The 19,147-nt window shown below is 43.2% G+C and overlaps 1 protein-coding gene across 10 annotated transcripts in view; it reads left to right on the forward strand.

Moving 5' to 3' along the window:
• PROM1 (prominin 1) overlaps positions 1 to 19,147 on the forward strand; it is a 143,005-nt gene that overhangs the window by 8,437 nt on the left and 115,421 nt on the right. For 8 of the 10 annotated variants that reach the window (XM_039911665.1, XM_029061880.2, XM_029061879.2 and 5 more), the window contains one exon: positions 3,404 to 3,762. In XM_039911665.1, the coding sequence (XP_039767599.1) occupies positions 3,546 to 3,762 (217 nt within the window). In that variant the 5' untranslated portion in view covers positions 3,404 to 3,545. 10 annotated transcript variants of the gene reach the window in all.

Here is a 19,147-nt window from a genome sequence, read left to right on the forward strand (position 1 = left end):
CTTAATGATCAGTTACCAGTGCTTACTGTGTGCAGAGCACTGTACTAGGCCCTTGGGAGAGCTCAAGAGCCCTATCTTTTAGGAATTTACAATCTATCAGGGGAGACAGATGTTAAAGTATAGCTAGGGGAGGCAACCGAGTCTAAGGATAGGTACATAAGTGTCACTGGGGTCGGGGTGGGGTGAGAATTTAGGTTATGACAAGTGCAAAGGTGATGCAGAAGGGAGGAAAAATAGGGTGGGGAGATGAGAGATTAGTCAGGGCTTCCCGGAGGAGATGTGATTTGTTATTTCTGTACATCTTTTTCTCTGTCTCCCTTGGAGATTTATTCCAGAGTGTTATTGCCCTGGAAGTCACAGTGTTCTTTCTTCTAGTATGGGAAAGGAAAATATCCCCAGTTTAATTCAAGTCATTTTTCATTTGGTCCTCTGGAAGTGAGAACATCCAGTTCGAGTCTCTTGTTATATCCCTTTCTCATATCTTGAAGACTCAGCCCCCTTCCGGCAAAATGAACCCAGGTTTATCTCACCTTAGATGGCCCCAAAACTTGTGGGCAGGGAACGAGTCTACCGACTCTGTTATCGTGTAGTCTCCCAAAGGCTTACTACAGCGCTCTGCCTGTGGTAAGTGCTCAATAAATGCCACTGATATATTTTTCAATGGTATTTGTTGAGCACTTGGTGCCAGGCATTGTACTAAGCTCTGTTGTAGATACAGTATGATTAGGTTGATACCGTCCCTGTCTGAGGATGAGGTAACTGAGGCACTGAGAAGTTGTCACATGCCCAAGGTCACACAGCAGACAAGTGGCAGAATTAGAACCCAGGTCCTTTGACTCCCAGGGCCATGTTCTTTCCGCTGGCCTTAATCAATCAATCAATCATATTTATTGAGCCCGTACTATGTGTAGAGCACTGTACTAAGCTCTTGAAATTGCAACAGAGTTAGCAGACATGTTCCCTGCCCATAACAAGTTTAAGACTAGAGAGCATGCTGCTTTCCTTTCTTTAAATACACCCTAGTACCATCATTTCAGCCCTGTGGTTGGGCTAGTGGAAAGATAATTTCTCTAGAAAGCAGGAGATCTGAGTTCCAGTACTGCCTTTTGGGCCTATGTCATCAGCGGTGAAAGTTTCCGACTCCCTAGGGCATTCTGCGTGGTGGATGGCTCCAGCAAAAATCCTGAAAAATATCTGGCTAACATAGGCAGCAGACTGCTGCAGTGACTTCCAGAAAACCATCTGCTGGGTCACAGGGCCATTAGGCAGCATAGACCCCATGTCGTGGTCACTTTGGCAAGAAGCAAGTGAAGAAAAGCCCAAAAGAGAGTTGTGTATGCCCTTCACAATGTATTGCACCCCTGCTTGTTGCCCTCTGTGCCTCTGTGCAGGAATATAGCTGACAGGAAAATGAGAGTGTAAATGGTATTCCCCAAACCACTAGCAATATCCCAGGCCTCCTGATCCTGAAGGTGCAGGAGTGAGACTCATCTGTCATTGTAATAATAGTGATATTTGCAAGGGCTTATTATGTGCCAATCATCTGGGCTAAACACTGGTTAGATATGAGACAATCAGGTTGAACAGAGTTCTTGTCCCACATGGGGCTCACAGTCTGAGGAGGGAGAGCGGGTATTAAACCTGTTGAAAAGAAGAAAGTGAGGTGCAGACAAGTTAAATGACTTGACCAAAGTCATTCAAGTCTCCCAAAGAGACTCCATCATCAAAATCACCACTGTCATTTAATTAGTTTGTCTGTGTAACTGACTTAACATTGAGCTTGTTACCCCAAAACCTGGGACATGAAATGGGCAGACATTAGAGGACGATCTAAGGCCACCCTAATGTTTGGAAGTGGAGCACTCTTCCCCAGCTGTCTAACCTCAACCATTGCTCCCTACTTGGAGAAGTGACTTTTCACACTAACCCCTCTTTACTCCCTCCTTTCGTAGTGTTTTAAGCAATGAACATTCTCCAACTTTTTCCATCCCTAGTCTAATATGGCTCTCCACTCTCCCATCACAAAAGGCACTTGTGCTGGTTAAAAGATCACATTGGATGTTTTGCATCAGGACAGGTTAATGTAAGTCCAGCAGAAGCCTCTAAAGAATCCATTATCAGCTTTTCATCCGTTCCGGGGGAATACGTGTTCCTTGAGCCTCCCCCCCTTTTTTTTTCCTCCTCCCAAATAGTTGAAATAGTTGTTGTTACTACTTGTATCTCTTACAAGTTTTGGCTTTTTTCTTGCTCTAGCATTTCTGATTTTTGTCTAGTATCCACTCCAGTATTTATTCCATTTATCTTTGGTATCTTTTTGTAGTTCTTGATGTAGTTTTGCTGACAGAACAGGTTTCAACAGGCCCCTGGGATTTGGCAGAAGTGGGTGTGGGGGAAACATGACCCTGGGGGAAAAGGGGATCTTTGCAGATTGGGTTTTAGCTTCTCTTGACTGCTACAAGAGACTTCAACTTTATTCCCAAAACCTGGTGGCGGGAGAAGAGCAAGCAAGGAACTTCTGCTATTCCATGACTTCTCCCACTACTAAGTAAGCAGAATCGAGCTTGGGCAAGTCACTTAACTTCTTTGTGTCTGTTACCTCATCTGAAAAATGGGATTAAGCCTGTGGGCCCCATGTGGGACATGGACTGTGTCCAACTTGATTATCTTGTATCTAGCCCAGCACTTAGTACTGCGACTGGACATATTAAGTGCTTAACAAATATCATAAAGAAAGACTAAAGCAACGGCACAGATAATAATCATTGTGGCATTCAAGCACTTATTATGTATCAGCCCGAGACTAAAGTGCTGGGCTAGGTACAAAATAAACAGGTCAGATGTAGTCCCTTTCCTACATGGGGTTCATGGTCTAATCAATCAATCAGTGGTATTTATTGAGTGCTTCCTATGTACAGAACAATACTCTTCCTGTTGTGGACATTAAAAAAAAAGGCTTAAAATGGGCAAGGAAAGACAGGAATAGCGTGGACCACAAGACAAACTAAATGGGTGCCAGTCACCCTGGTGTCCTTTGGCGATGCACCTCAAAGGACCAAATTAAAAGGGGACTGTCAGAAGAATGGTGTAGTTTCTTAGCTGGATCTTTCCAGGCCCTCTTCCTTAAGGAATTACAGGCAGAGTCCCCAAATCTTTACCCTAATCCCCTCCTCCACTGACCTCCGTCAAAGGCACTTCATTAAGGAGCTATGGAGAACCAATGGTATTTATTTGAAAAAAATCTGAATTTGCTGGCCGAGGGTGGTTTCTGGTGGTAGGTTCCCTGTTTGATGCCCCAAGGGAAGGAGACTGTGCATTAAGTTTGCTGCTGTTTTCTCTTTTGCCAGGAGTGGTGCACTGACTCCTGAGAGACCTTGTCTGGCAACCCCCTTGTTCTTTCTTCCAGGGAAGTGAAGGATTGCAATTGTGCTCTCTTTCTACCCTCCAACTCCTTTAACTGGCGGCTTTCGCATCTTGAAGAAGTATCGAAGGTTTCGCTCCTTGAAAAGAAGAAATCCCTACCACATGTTTCCTGCGTGTTGCTAGCCATGGCGATTGAACTCTTTTTTTTATTGCTGATCCTTTGTGGAAGTACTGTTCCAGCTGACTCTTCACATAAAACATCTTCTGGAACTCTGGATTTTGGATATTTGCCTGCAGGAAACTATGACACGAATGCCCACTATGAACCTGGACCAATAGAAATTTTGTTTCGAGTTGTGCATGGCTTCCTTTACATAGTTCAACCAAATCCTTTTCCCCAAGGTAAGTGCTACTTATGGTGACAAAAAAAAAAAATTCCTTCTAAAGCTTAATGGCCATGAATTTAAAGCAGGCAACTGATGAGTGTGAATTGGCTACTTCAAAGGTGGTAAGGCATTTATGCCAATTGTAAGATCAAAATTACGGCAGGTGAACTGTCTTACCAAAAATAAGGTCATTAAGAGATGTGCATAAAGTGATTAAATAGGATTCACAATGGGTCTTGAAGTTATATTAAGAATGCTTTGTTTGCACCAAGCAATGGCAAGGTGGATTTATGAGCAAATTGAAAATTATTTGCTATAAGAAGGTAATTGTTCAGTTACACCACAACCGCAAATGTGTATCTTACACCATCTTCTGATTTTAAGAAAGAAAGCTGTAAAACTAAATAACCTGTTAAATAGGATGCACCCAACGTAGAATTTAAATTTCAAGGGCTACTGAGGTGGAGTCCATTCTTCTTTGACTCATTCTAATTTTTCTCTCTTCTCTCCTCAACCCTATCTACCCATATATAACTGTGAGAGTGAGATCCTGAATAAAAACTAGCAAGCACTTAGCCTGAAACCCTGCTAAGGAGAGTGCTAGAAAAGGAAAGAGGGGACATTTTCTTTAAGAAGCAGATTGTCAGAAACTAGTTTAAGATGAACAATTTCACCCCTGGCAAAACCTCATGATGGTAAGGTCAATTGCCGTTATTGCATTGACACCATTTAATAGGGTATTGTTAGATGATGCCAGGTTATCATTTAATATAAGAGAGCCGATAGCCCCCAGACTGACTGCCCATCATGAATTGGCCGGGCCAAGCCGATCAGCTTCCAACATCGGTCAGGGCATGGCTCCTTCAGTCTGGTGACGGGATCATCGTAAAATGTCTGATTGTCTCATTGTTTCTTATAGTTCTAACATTTAAGGTCTTTTGTTTCCAAATCCAATTCGATGTAAGAATTGTAGGAAATGAGTGATTGTGTCATTCTGTGTCCACTGCTGGGAGAAACAAATATAAATTTCTGCATAGTACCACCGAAGCATCTGCAAAAAAAAAAAAAGAGGTTAATTGTGTGATTTGGAGTTTTGTGTTCCCCCTAAAAAAGTTGTGAAAGATCATTTGGGACATTCTTAGCCATTTTTAATTGGTCGATCCGGTAATCTTTCCCTTCATATGTTCTATTTCAGTGTCCATGATATTGATTGAATGGCTATCTCATGGTTGCATTAACATGCAGTTAGGGTTTTTTAAATCATGAGATTATAGACCCATAGGCAGTCTTCTGGATCACTCATGTTTCCCAGCAAACTCTAGGGATTTAATTCAAACATTGTTCCTATTAATTAGGTTGACTTCTCAGAAGAATTTAAATCTTAGTGTAATCTGTGGGCATTAGCCTTGTTTACTTCCTTAATCTTCATCAATTCTTTGGGCTTTAAATAGGAAACAATTCCCTAATGCTTTAGCAGCAGTCTGAAGGACCAACATTTGATTACCATGGTTTTGCATTTTACCAGATTGCTTAATATTACTGAGTTCTCACATTGTGCTCTGCAGTCTTAAGGAATGTAAAAGCTCTAGAGACCCATCCCTCCTAGAAAGCTTACAGTTCCCCTCTTCATTCTGCTGTATTGCCTAATGTTTCCTGACCACCAGCCAGAGGGAAACAGCCTTTTAACTTGAATAATCAAGAAAAATCCCATTAGTGACTTCTTTTGAAGGATGGATAAATGGTTCAAATGCAGGGGCATCAAGGTAAAATTGAAGGTGTAAGTTTGATACAGTGATGTCCCAATATGTGGTGCACAGCCACCAAAAAGTATTCTTGAAGAATAGTGATGTGACTGTGTACCAAACATCTGAGCTTAGATCCTCATCAGGACTGTCCTGGTTGGGAAAGAACAAATGTGGAGGCACTGGATCATTGGCTGCCTTGTCCCATCTGAATGATTTTTTTTTCCTCTAGGCCCTGCCCCAAATTTGCTAAATCTTAGATCCTGTGAGATCCTTTCCACTGTAAGCCCTATTCAGAAAGAACAGCTTTTTTCAATCTACGATCTAGCAAACTGTGCATTTCAAAATGTGAGGTGAAAGGATATTCTTGTTGATTTTCAAGATACTGAGGTAGAATGGTGAAAAATATTTGAATGTTATGTGGAACATATTTTGATTGTGTTATGGTGGGCAGTGGGAAATTATGGAAACCTGACAATATTAGTATAAACAGTGGTCTGCTATATAAATCTATCAGGTCAGTAAGACAAAAATCTTTCTAACAACATCAAGCTGACCCATAGTTTTTAACAACTCCAAGTAAATCATGATCCCAAGTCAGTAGAAGGGTGAATGGAAAGTATTTAAGGACTGTAGCTTTAATAATTAGATCTAGAAATGGAGCAAGCGACTTTAGGGAGGCTGCTGCCTAGTTTCTAGTCCTTTAAAAATTGTAATACCTAATAACTCTTCCAGAACTTTAGAGTATCTTGGTAGCATTGCAGTTTGGGCTCACTCAAGCTAGTTTTGATCACCATATTGTGGTATTCAGGCAGTGAACCCAGACAGTGTAAAAGTCCACCCTAATAGATAATTTAGACCTCGAACTATGCTTTTTCTGAAGTTTAAAGTGGAACAATAGTTTAAGAAAAAAGCAGATGGGCTCTGGGTGTCTTTGAATTTCGTTGGTTTGTCTGAAGTTGTGGGTTTCAGAGTATGCCTCTCCACAGAAAACGTTTCCGCAAATGTTTTGGGACCAGACAGGGGGCAACCATCTGCAAACTGTGCTGTCCATGGAAAAACTGGAAGACCGACTTCTCTAGGCTTGCGGTTCTGGGTTTGGGTTAAGAGCAGGACGTTCCTGAGAATGGAGGAGCTTTTGTTGGGGTTTTGCTCCTTAAGGTGTTGCTTAACCTCCCTCCTCCCTTTCCACACCTCACACCTGTGGAAGGGACCTCTCACTTTAGGACTTTCAAGAAAAACATTAGCTCCTGAAGCCAGTTCTGACTGAGATTAAAATTGAACTAGACTAGACTTCCTTACTCCAAGTTTTTTTTTTCTTCTAACAAAAGATTACGTATCATCGGGGGGGTGGGGGTGGGGAATGGCAATCGTGAGTCTTATGGTGTAAAGAATGTAGCTTTGATTATAAATAGTTTTGTAGTGTCATGAACAACTTTACCTATCCCCTTGAAAAGGTCTAACAAATCCTTTTCATGTGCAGGCACTGTACTAGGGACTGGAAAAGGCTCCAGTCAATTTCCCTCCCCCAAAAGTCTGTCCGAGACTTTCTTGAACATATTTAGAAGGGAAAATAGCAACCAGACACCCAAGTTCAGACATTTTTATTAAAGCCCAGATGGAACACATTTCTGAATTTCACTATTTTTAAAATTTTAGTCATTTCTCACAATCCACTTCAAGGCTTCCTTCCATGTGGGCCCACCTTACCTATCAGCTCTCATCTGCTATTCCCACACTGGCTATTTTTGTTCCTTCCAAGCCAACCTTCTAGCTATACCTCTCTTTAAACTGTCCTGCCTTATTTCCCTCACTCATGCTGTTCCTATGGTTTGTAATTTCCTCTCTGCCTACATCCGACAGACCACACTCTTCCCACTTTGAAATCCTTCCTTAATCCCACCTCCTCCAGCAAACTCTAGTTGATTAATCACCACCAGACTCAGCGGTATCATCCCTTTGGTCAACTTTCACACTTACAAATGTATTTCCACCCTCTATGGCACTGTGTTTCCTTTATTTATTTTGGACCTCTCTCATTGTAGTTTTATGTTTGTTCCCCACAGTGGAGTGTAAATTTCCCTTGGACAGGGAATTTGCCATTTCATTATCCTTTACTTCCTAAGTACCTAGTACAGAATCCCTCTAGACTGTGAATTCATTGTGGGCAGGAAATGTGCCTGCTTGTTGTTATATTGTACTCTCCTAAGTGCTTAGTACAGTGCATTGCTCACAGGAAGTGCTCAATAAATAAAACGGATTGAAATTGGCACTCAAAATGGTGTTACTACTGTCTGACAATCTATATTTTCATAAGCATTGTATGTACCTACCCAGGTAGTGTACTCATAGAGAAACAGCGTAGCTTAGTGGAAAGGGCACGGGTCTGGGAGTCAGATGACTTGAGTTCTAATCGCTGCCTTGGCACTTGAGTGCTGGGTGACCTGGGACAAATCACTTAGCTGTGTGACTTTGGGCAAGTCACTTTACTTCTCGGTGCCTCAGTTACCTCATCTGTAAAATGGGGATTAAGACTGTGAGCCTCACGTGGGACAACCTGATTACCGATTTGTACATTCCAAGTGCTTAGTACAGTGCTCTGCACATAGTAAGTGTTCAATAAATACTACTGAATGAATGAGTGATTACTCTGTATCTACCCCAGCATTTAGAACAGTGCTCGGAACACAGTAAGCACTTAATACCAACATCGTTATTACTATTACTTAATTTCTCTGTGCCTCAGTTCCCTCATCTGCAAAATGGGGATTCAATACCTGTTCTCCCTCTTTCATAGACTGTGAGCCCCATGTAGGACCCGGTTATCTTGTATCTACTTCAGTGCTTAGTATAGAGTTTGGCGCAGACTAAATGCTTAACAAAACCCATGATCATTATTACTATATGCTACTTTTAGATAACGTTTTTCACAACAGTGTCCTTCTATATGTCATTTGTGATATTTCTCTTCTTAACTGACCCCAGCTATGGAGTCTGTGGATGGAAAACAGCAGGTTGATCACAATTCAGTCATATTTATTGGTCACTTACTGTGTGCAGAGCACTGTACTAAGCTTTTGGGAAAGTACTAAACAGCAATAAAGAGAGACAGTCCCTGCCCACAATGAGCTCACAGTCTGGTGGGGCGGTTGGAGGTCACAGACATCAATACAAGTAAACGGGCATCTATATAAATAAAATTACAGATATAATAAATAAAATTATCGCAACACCAGGAGAGAAGGATTGGATGGGGAGAGTGAGCCCAGGAGAATGTCTGTCTTGCAGTGTTATTGTAACTCAACTAAATAGCCCTTTCAGAAAGAATGCTGCGCCTAGCTCTGTATTTTATTCTATAAAATCAGGTTGAAATATGAGCAGGTCTCTCTGCGCACTCTATTTAAGAAACCCAAGTGACAAACAGTGTACTTCAAGGCAATATATTTGCCAATTTTGTCAAAGATGCCAGAGGAAATAATTCTAGCCCCAAGGGAGAAGCAATAATCTTCAAAAAGGCACTTCCAAGTTGTCTTACTTCTGCCGAAGAAATAAAATGTGTGAAAAAGGAAGAATTGTTGCATTTGTGCCGTTCCTGGGTACAGCCAGCAGGACAGTATTAAATATTCAGGAAAATCCACCGAGGTGGATAAATTACAGGAGAAATCTTGTAATTCACATGTTTGACATCACACCTGTGAATTATGAGCAGACTTGATGAGACCAGTTAAAACCGTATAGAGCGGCTAGAGAGAGAAGCTGAATGGAACTGAAGTCAGCAGATTTGCTACATTTGGAAAACAGATTTCTGAAGCGTGCATAACACCTCAGATTCAGTTCTCAGGTTTGTGCAATACCATTCATATGCATATACCTGAATCTTGTTTTGAGGTTAGTTTTGACCTTATTTTTGTTCTGTTTCTAAAAACATTCATGTTGCATTTCAGGAAAAAAGCGGAGAAAATTTTGAAGTTGTAATTTTTTTTTTTAAAGACAGAGTTGTGACACATGAAATTATAAACACATCCTCTGCTTTAGGAAGTTGCTTATACTACTGTCATTAAAACATGATTCTGAAATGCAAGACAACTAATCCTATCGCTTTAAAAGTGTTTTTGCTTTTCCCATGGATGACATGCAGGTAGCGCAGTCTGGGATTTATTTTTTTTTTTTGAAGTCGTGTCTAATAACATAGTTACTCAAACCCAAACCAAAGCTGTCACTCAATGGTGGTGGATAGATTTTTGTTGACCCTCCTTGTCACTCTTCCATGTGTCCCACTATTATCTGTATGACTTGGAGTATTGTGAATTAATTGAGAAAGGCTTCCTGAAGAAAGGAGGATTTTTAGAAGGGTCTTGAATGTGGAGAGAGCTATGGAGAGAAGTGGAGAGAAGCAGCGTGGCTCAGTGGAAAAAGCCCAGGCTTGGGAGTCAGAGTTCATGGGTTCGTATCCTGGCTCTGCCACTTGGCAGCTGTGTGACTCTGGCCAAGTCACTTCACTTCTCTGTGCCTCAGCTACCTCATCTGTAAAATGGGGATTAACTGTGAGCCTCACGTGGGACAACCTGATCACCCTGTATCTACCCCAGCGCTTAGAACAGTGCTCTGCACATAGTAAGCACTTAACAAATACCAACATTATTATTATTATTATTATGGTCTGACCGATTTGGTGGGGAAGGGAGTTCCAGCCGGGGGGAACAGCGTAACAAAGTGGTCAGAGATGGGAGGATGGAGACAGGGATGGTTAGGCGAGCTTGGGAAGAGGAAGAGTGTTACCTGGGGGAGTTGATGGTGAAGAGAACCTAAGTGTAAGATAGAGGAGGCCTGGTGGAGAGAGCCATGAAACCAACTGTAAGTGGTCATTTATGATTGATCTGGAGGGAAATGGGTAACTAGATATTTTTGAGAAAAGAAGGGATGAGTGCCTAGTCTTGTCTTATGCCGTCAAGTCTTTTCTGACCCATAGCGACACCACGGACACATCTCTCCCAGAACGCCCTGCTCTCTATATGCAGTCATTCTGGTAGTGGATCCATACAGTTTTCTTGGTAAAAATTTGAAAGCTGTTTACCATTGATGCCTTCTGTGCAGTAAACTTGAGTCTCTGCCCTCGACTCTCTTCCATGCCGCTGCTGCCCAGTATGGGTGAGTTCTGATTTGTAGCAGATTGCCTTTCACTTGCTACCCACTGCCCAAGCTAGGAATGGAATGGGTAGGCCTCTGTTTGACCCCCCCTCCCGTAGCCGAGACTGGTAGAGTACCGGAAACTCTCCAGGTGTGACCCTAGTAACTTTTCAAAAAGTTGATCTGACAGTCATGTGTGGTATAGATTCAAGGGGCGAGAAGCTGGAACCAGGGAGAGCAGGAAAAGTGGGGAGGAATGATTTTAGGAGGGAAGATTCAGAAGTTCGTTTTTAAGTTTGGAACATCGAGATGTCCTGGAGGCTAGAGGAAATTTGGAATTGTAGGAGAGCAGTTGGGGCTAGAGTTAATGTGTGAGTTAACCTTGTAGAGGTCGTAGCTGAAACTATTTGAGCAGATGAGCTCCCTGGAAAAGTGTGGGCCAAGAGGAGTAAGGGACCACCCTCTTGCGTTAGGGTGCAGGGTGGGCTAGCTCTGGTTGCTTGTCTTTTACCAAAATGTATGGGGTTATTAACTTTCTTCCCATGCAGATAGCATTGTAGTCAAGTCATGGGTTCTAATCCTGGCTCGTCCTTGTGTCTGCTATATGACCTTGGAGAAGTCACTTCAGTGATCTTTGCCTCAGTTACCTTACTTGTAAAATGGGCATTGAGATTGTGAGCCCCACATGGGAAAGGGACTGTGTCCCACACAATTTGCTTGTTTCTACCACAGTGTTTAGTATAGGGCCTGGCACACAGTAAACACTTAACAAATACCACCATTCTTCTTGTCTTATTATTACTGTAGGAGCAATTACCCCTCTCAGGGTCACACCTGGACAGTTTTCAGTACTCAACCAGTCTTGGCTACGGGAGAGAGAGAGTCAAGCAGAGGGCTACCCATTATATTTCTAGCTTGGCCATTGGCTAATGAGTGGAAAGCAATCAGCTACAATGTGCTGGGCGGCAGCATCATGGGAGAGAGTCGAGGGTGGAGACTCAAGTTTTCTGTTTGGAAGGAGGCAATGGTAAACCACTTGCAGATTTTTACCAAGAAAACTCTAAGGATCTACTACCAGAACGATTGCAGATGGAGAGTGGGGCGTTCTGGGAGAGATGTCAGTGGTGTCACTATGGGTCGGAATCGACTCGACAGCACAAGACAAGACAAGGACCAGCAATTCTTGCTGGACTTCTGGATTGGGTACCTTTGACCCCATGTCAGAGTGAAACTGAACAAGGGTCATCATTGTAGCCTAAAAGTTAAGATGACGAGTATGGAGATGAGTATGATCCTGAAGTGATGTAATCTTCCTATCCTATTTTTTTACTGGCCTCACCCTTAAGGGGCACTGGGGTTGTACTGTTTGGAGACCTAGTAAATTTGGAGAGGGGAGAAGATTACAGTGAAAATGATTGGAGAGCTGGAATATACGTCCATTGCAGAAAGATAAAAGAATTTGGAACTTTTTTCCTGAATAATAATAGTGGCTTTTAAGAACCTACTATGTGCTAAGTGCCAGGCTAGATGCAATAATTCTGACACAGTTTCTGTAGAAATAAGTAGGGAGTATTTTATTACCCTATTTATTTTGCTAATGAGGTGTACATCCCCTTGATTCTATTTATTGTGATTATGTTATCTTCTTTTTGTCCATCTGTCTCCCCCAATTAGACTGTGAGCCCGTCACTGGGCAGGGATTATCTCTATCTGTTGCCGAATTGTACATTCCAAGCGCTTAGTACAGTGTTCTACACATAGTAAGTGCTCAATAAATACTATTGAATGAATGAACCATGATTAAACCCCAGGTCCTCTGACTCCCAGGCCTGTGCACTTTACGATACACTGCTTCTCAACTGCCTGCACATCTGTGAAGGAAAACTCAGAGAGGTGGTATCCAGCAGTTCTTTATCTTAAACCAAAAATTATGAGAAAGTGAATTTAAATTTCAGCAGGTCAGCCTGCTGGGAAGGTACAATAAAATCAGTAGTCATGACCCCGGCCCTCAGTGAGCTTACAATTTAGTATTTACAATTTTACAATTTACAATGATACCTTTAATAAAGAACCAGCTATCACATCAGACTATGGATGTCAAATGTCCAATTTAATTTCTGATTGAAACCTCATTGATCAAAACCACGCACCTCATAGCTGGACTGTAGGAAAAAAAATAGAAAATCATCAGTGTGTTCAGGAGGATGTTTCTTGGCTTTTAAAATATTATATGTATTTTTTTTTCTTTTTCTCAAAGGGATTGAGAAATACCCAACTTCTAGCCTGCATCTGAAAAAAGGCAAAAGTGAATCAGCCTTTTACTGACTTGGGAATTTCACAGGGACTTTTGCAAACATTTTTCCCTAACTTTATTCTTTTTTTTTCTTTTTTTGGCATATCAATAAAATTTATCAAAGGGGAAGCCATTCCTTACTTTGGCTTTGATATTAGGCCGCTTGAAAACAGTGGTTGATCAGAATTGAGATTCCATCTCCTAAGACTAAAGAAAAGAATAGTTTCAAAGGTCTTTTTTTTTCCCCCCAGGCTATATGTAGCACTGTTAAAGGGCTTTAGCAATTCATCAGAATGCAGGGCAGAGAGAGACTGGAATGTGAGCAGGGAATCTGGGAGGTGGTATCCCAGGAGACAACATATGCTGAGGGAAGAGGGAAAAGCATTCTCTCCCCTCACCCTCTCCAACCGGAGAGAGCGATGCCCTGGACTGAGCATTCAGTCGGGGGGAGGAATGGTCTAGTCCAGAACCTTCCAGGGGGCAGGGTGATACTAGAGCCTTAGGAGTCTGGAATCTTCTACTTCTTTCCTCCACTGATCTTCCTGAGCCTCCTGGCCTTAGAAGTGTCTAATATCCAGTAGAGTTTAAGGAGCCAGTGTGACCCAGGGGAATGAGTGCCAGACTGGGGGTCAGGAGCCCTGAAATATAATCCCAGCTCCACCACTTGCTTACTCTGTGACTGTAGGCAAGCCACTTCTCTGCGCCTCAGTTTCCTCATCTGTAAAATGGAGATTCAGTACCTGTTCTAACTCCTTTTAGGCTGTGAGTCTCTTTTGAGATGGGATGGTGTCTGGCCTGATTATGTTGTTTCTGTGTGGGTTTTTTAAGGGCAACTGTGGGCTTGGTTACAGGACACTGAAGTTGGGGGTGGGGGGTGTGAACCCCTCTGGGGTGATCTAGAAAGAGTAGGCAGCTGAGTTTGAGGAATTATTTGTGGAGGAAGAGTAGGAGGCAGAGGTGTAGTAGTGATAATAGTATTTAAGTGTTTTGTACTAAGCACTTGAAAAAGATACATAGGTGAAAATTAGCTCTTAATCTAGGTAATAATAATGTTGGTATTTGTTAAGCACTTACTATGTGCAGAGCACTGTTCTAAGCGCTGGGGTAGACACAGGGGAATCAGGTTGTCCCACATGGGACCAGATGAGGTAACTGAGGCACAGAGAAGTTAAGTGACTTGCCCACAGTCACACAGTTGAGAAGTGGCAGAACCAGGATTCGAACCCATGATCTATGACTCCAAAGCCCGTGCTCTTGCCACTGAGCCACGCTGCTTCTCCCAATCAAGGTAGGCTCCCAATCAATCAATGGTATTTACTGAGTACTTACTGTGTACTGAACACTACTGAGTCGGGAGAAATAATCCCAGCCCACAAGAAGCCTACAGTCTAGAGGGGTAGAGCTATATTAAAAAAAAAATTATGGGCATATACATAAGTACTGTGGGCCTGAGGGTGGGGTGAATATCAAGTGCTTAAAGGTTTAGATGGAAATGCATAGTTGGTGCAGAAGGGAGTTGGGGTAGGGGAAATGAGGATTTAGGGAAGTCGTCTTGGAGGAGGTGTGACGTTAATTAGGCTTTAAAGGTGGGGATTTAGGGAAGGCTTCTTGGAGGAGATGTGACTTTAATAAGGCTTTAAAGGAGGGGAGAGTGGTGGCCGGTTATATATGAAGGGGAGACAGTTCAAGGCCAGAAAGAGGTTGTGGGAAAAGGGTTGGCCCTTGATTCTATATATCCCCTTGATTCTATTTATTGCTATTGTTTTTGTCTGTCTGTCTCCCCCATTAGACTGTAAGCCTGTCAATGGGCAGGGACTGTCTCTATCAGTTGCCGATTTCTACCTTCCAAGCGCTTAGTACAGTGCTCTGCACATAGCGCTCAATAAATACTATTGAATGAATGAATCATTCATATATTCATATATAAATAGTATTTATTGAGTGCTTACTATATGCAGAGCACTGTACTGAGCGCTTGGAAGGTACAGTTCATCAAGAGACAACACACTGCTCTGTTCGCAGTAAGCGCTCAATAAATATGATTGAACAAATATAAAATTTTTAACCACTCAATCTCCAAGGGCTCCTTCCCCTCTGCCTTCAAACACGCCCACGTCTCCCCCATCCTAAAAAAACCCGCTCTTGACCCCACTTCCCCCTCCAGTTATCGTCCTATCTCCCTACTACCCTTCCTTTCCAAAATCTTAGAACGAGTCGTCTACAATCGATGCCTAGAATTCCTTAACTCCCATTCTCTCCTAGACCCCCTCCAATCTGGCTTCCGTCCCCTCCACTCTACCGAGACTGCTCTCTCTAAGGTCACCCATGACCTCCTTCTTGCCAAATCCAATGGCTCCTACTCCATTCTGATCTTCCTTGACCTCTCTGCTGCCTTTGACACTGTCGACCATCCCCTCCTCCTCCATACCTTATCTCACCTTGGCTTCACGGACTCTGTCCTCTCCCGGTTCTCCTCTTACCTCTCTGGCCGATCATTCTCGGTCTCCTACGCTGGAGCCTCCTCCCCCTCCCATCCTTTAACTGTTGGAGTTCCTCAAGGGTCAGTTCTTGGCCCTCTTCTGTTCTCCATTTACACTCACTCCCTCGGTGAACTCATCCGCTCTCACGGCTTTGACTACCATCTCTACGCAGATGACACGCAGATCTACATCTCCGCCCCTGTCCTCTCCCCCTCCCTTCAGGCTCGCATCTCCTCCTGCCTCCGGGACGTCTCCACCTGGATGTCGGCCCGCCACCTAAAACTCAACATGAGCAAGACTGAGCTCCTCATCTTCCCTCCCAAGCCCGGTCCGCTCCCAGACTTCTCCATTACCGTGGATGGCACGACCATCCTTCCCGTCCCGCAGGCCCGCAATCTCGGTGTCATCCTTGACTCGTCCCTCTCGTTCACCCCACACATCCTATCCGTTACCAAGACCTGCCGGTTTCACCTCTACAACATCGCCAAGATCCGTCCTTTCCTCTCCACCCAAACGGCTACCTTACTATTATGGGCTCTCGTTATATCCCGGCTAGACTACTGTGTCAGCCTTCTCTCTGACCTCCCTTCCTCCTCTCTCACCCCGCTCCGGTCTATTCTTCACTCCGCTGCCCGGCTCATCTTCCTGCAGAAACGATCTGGGCATGTCACTCCCCTTCTTAAACAACTCCAGTGGTTGCCTATCGACCTCCGCTCCAAACAAAAACTCCTCACTCTAGGCTTCAAGGCTCTCCATCACCTTGCCCCTTCCTACCTCTCCTCCCTTCTCTCTTTCTACCGCCCACCCCGCACGCTCCGCTCCTCTGCCGCCCACCTCCTCGCCGTCCCTCGGTCTCGCCTATCCCGCCGTCGACCCCTGGGTCACGTCCTCCCGCGGTCCTGGAACGCCCTCCCTCCTCACCTCCGCCAAACTGATTCTCTTTCCCTCTTCAAAACCTTACTTAAAAATCACCTCCTCCAAGAGGCCTTCCCAGACTGAGCTCCTCTTCCCCCTCTACTCCCTCTGCCATCCCCCCTTTACCTCTCCGCAGCTAAAGCCTCATTTTCCCCTTTTCCCTCTGCTCCTCCACCTCTCCCTTCCCCCTTCCCATCCCCACAGCACTGTACCCGTCCGCTCAACTGTATATATTTTCGTTACCCTATTTATTTTGTTAATGAATTGTACATCGCCTTGATTCTATTTAGTTGCCATTGTTTTTACGAGATGTTCTTCCCCTTGACGCTATTTACTGCCATTGTTCTTGTCTGTCCGTCTCCCCCGATTAGACCGTAAGCCCGTCAAACGGCAGGGACTGTCTCTATCTGTTGCCGACTTGTTCATCCCAAGCGCTTAGTACAGTGCTCTGCACATAGTAAGCGCTCAATAAATACTATTGAATGAATGAATGAAATAAAATAAATAAAACCAGAGGAGAGGACACAGGTGACAGATATGTAAGAATGAAAGAAAAACACAGTCCAAGAGATAAGAAACAAGAGGGACAGGGTGTTATGTTTTGTGGAGCAGAGTCCTGGGCTTCTCAGGATTTAAAGTCCAACAGTCATGGCCCTGGCCACAGTCAGTCACCGGGACAGCCATGACGTGCCCAACCTTCTAAAAGTTGAATAGCCCTTGCTGCAACCGCTTTTTGCCGTTGTGGCTGGAGAAAGGGCATTATGGGAGTCCTGGTGTTGTGAGAGTAGGGAGTTGTAAGATCTATTGCATTAGGACTGTTTTTCCTCAGGTAGGAACAAAACTACACACTAATTCCAAATCACCCTCGTCTCTTTGAATTTCACTATACAGAATGCTCCTAAAATGAGTACCAAAACATAGGCCTAAAGGACCTTCATATACCAATAATGATCGTGATAATTGACAGTTTGATAATGAAATAATTTCAAAACCCTCAGTAAAAGGTCTGATAATTAAATCTGGCTGCAGAATCCCCCGCAGAGTCACAGTTCTGAACTCTGTTCCAAGAAATGTTTCTGCTCTTTGTTAGAACCTGATGGAGAGGTTGTGGTAGGGCACTTTAGGGGCATATATATCCAATTCCAAAAGCTGGAAATTTGCTCGTGTCAAGATGGACAACATTCTTAATTTCCAGATAGACCATCCGAACAGCCCTCAGTTAACGCTGCCCTTCACCAGAGTATTCATTCAATTGTATTTACTGAGTGCTTACTGTGGGCAGAACACTTAGGTATGTGACAGGTTCTTGCATTTCAAATGATATAACGCCCTTTCAAATGAAGTCTGTTGTCAAATTCTTAAATGCATTCCATGTAAAACTGGCCTGCATTTATTTCTCAAGGACTTCTTTTCACCTTATAAGGTTGGATTTTGGGTAATAGTAATAATAAATTGTGGTATTTGTTAAATTCTTATTGTGTGTCAAGCACTGTATTAAGCTCTGGGGGTGGATAAAAGCAAATCAGGTTGGACACTGTCCCTGTCCCACATGGGGCTAAGCAGTTAAGAAATAACATAATTAATTAGCTAATGAATTCAAGCCCCATTTCATAGATGAGGGAGCCAAGGCACAGAGAAGTGAAGTGATTTGCCCAAGATTACACAGCAGACAAGTAACAGAGATGAGATTAGAACCCATGACCTTCTGACTCTCAGGCCTGTGCTCTATCCACCATGCAATGATGCCTCTGCAGGAATGAAACCTCTTTCTTAAATGGACAGGAATTATTTTAAAACAAAACCCTCGCCACCATCCCTCTCCACCCTCAAAAGAAAAAAAAGAAAAGGTAGAAAGCATGCCCTTTTGCCTATTGTCCTCCAGGAAAACTAATGTATGGATGTCAGTCATTGGAGTCCCTGCAAATTCAGAGATCTTTTTACCTCCTTAAAGAGTGCAGAGCAGTTGACATTAGTGATTGGCAAATGCCATTGGAGATTCTGGGCATGAGAACCGGCCCTGATATTCCTGAGCCAGTAAAGGTGGAATGTGATTAATCACACTGGGTATTCTGCAATGTTTCCCCTCGGATTATTATTACCGCACACACAAGGCTGTGAGTATATTTTAAAAGTATAATTGGACTTGAAAAGAATTGCACTATGGTGAATCTTTGGTGTTAGCATTTATAAAGTATGGCAAGCTTAATAATTGAGATTCATCTTTATGAACTAGACCCTGTCAAAGCCAATTGTATCCAAATGGCCTGGCACCTGATAGGAAGGAGGTCTGGGTGTGCAGCTTAATATTCTCTAGTAAGAGGGATATTGAAGAGGTCCAAAATAATGGGATTTGGACAGCAGAATACTGAAGACACTGATGAGACCTGATACTGCAAATAGTGCAGCTATGGCTACTATAGGCTAGGTAAATGAAAACAAGGGAAGTCTGAAGAGGAAGTAATTGACTTTCCTAAAATGGCTGTGGCTCATAGCACTTGGGAAGAAAAACAAAGGTAAGGTTAGAAATTGCCTTTGAATGTTAAACTTCATCTCCCTGCTTGAAAAATGCAGCAAGGCTCCAAGAGTTGGGATAAAGAGAATACTGAAAGTACCTAGTAATTTTTCTCAGCAGTCAAACCTGAGTAAGTTGTTCAAGCCCTTGGCAAACATCTGTAGCTCAATAAGCATTGAACTTCCCAAACTGAAGTGCAGTAAATAGGTAAACTTACAGGGTACATTCATAATTCTGTGATAAATTCTGCCTGGTGAAGCAAAATACAAAATCCCAGCAGTCCTGCTGTTGGTTACTAGATCGGGGTAGCATAATGGGTATTTTCTCAAGAC

This window comes from Ornithorhynchus anatinus, chromosome 4 (assembly GCF_004115215.2).
Source record: "Ornithorhynchus anatinus isolate Pmale09 chromosome 4, mOrnAna1.pri.v4, whole genome shotgun sequence".
NCBI classification, from domain to species: Eukaryota; Metazoa; Chordata; class Mammalia; order Monotremata; family Ornithorhynchidae; genus Ornithorhynchus; species Ornithorhynchus anatinus.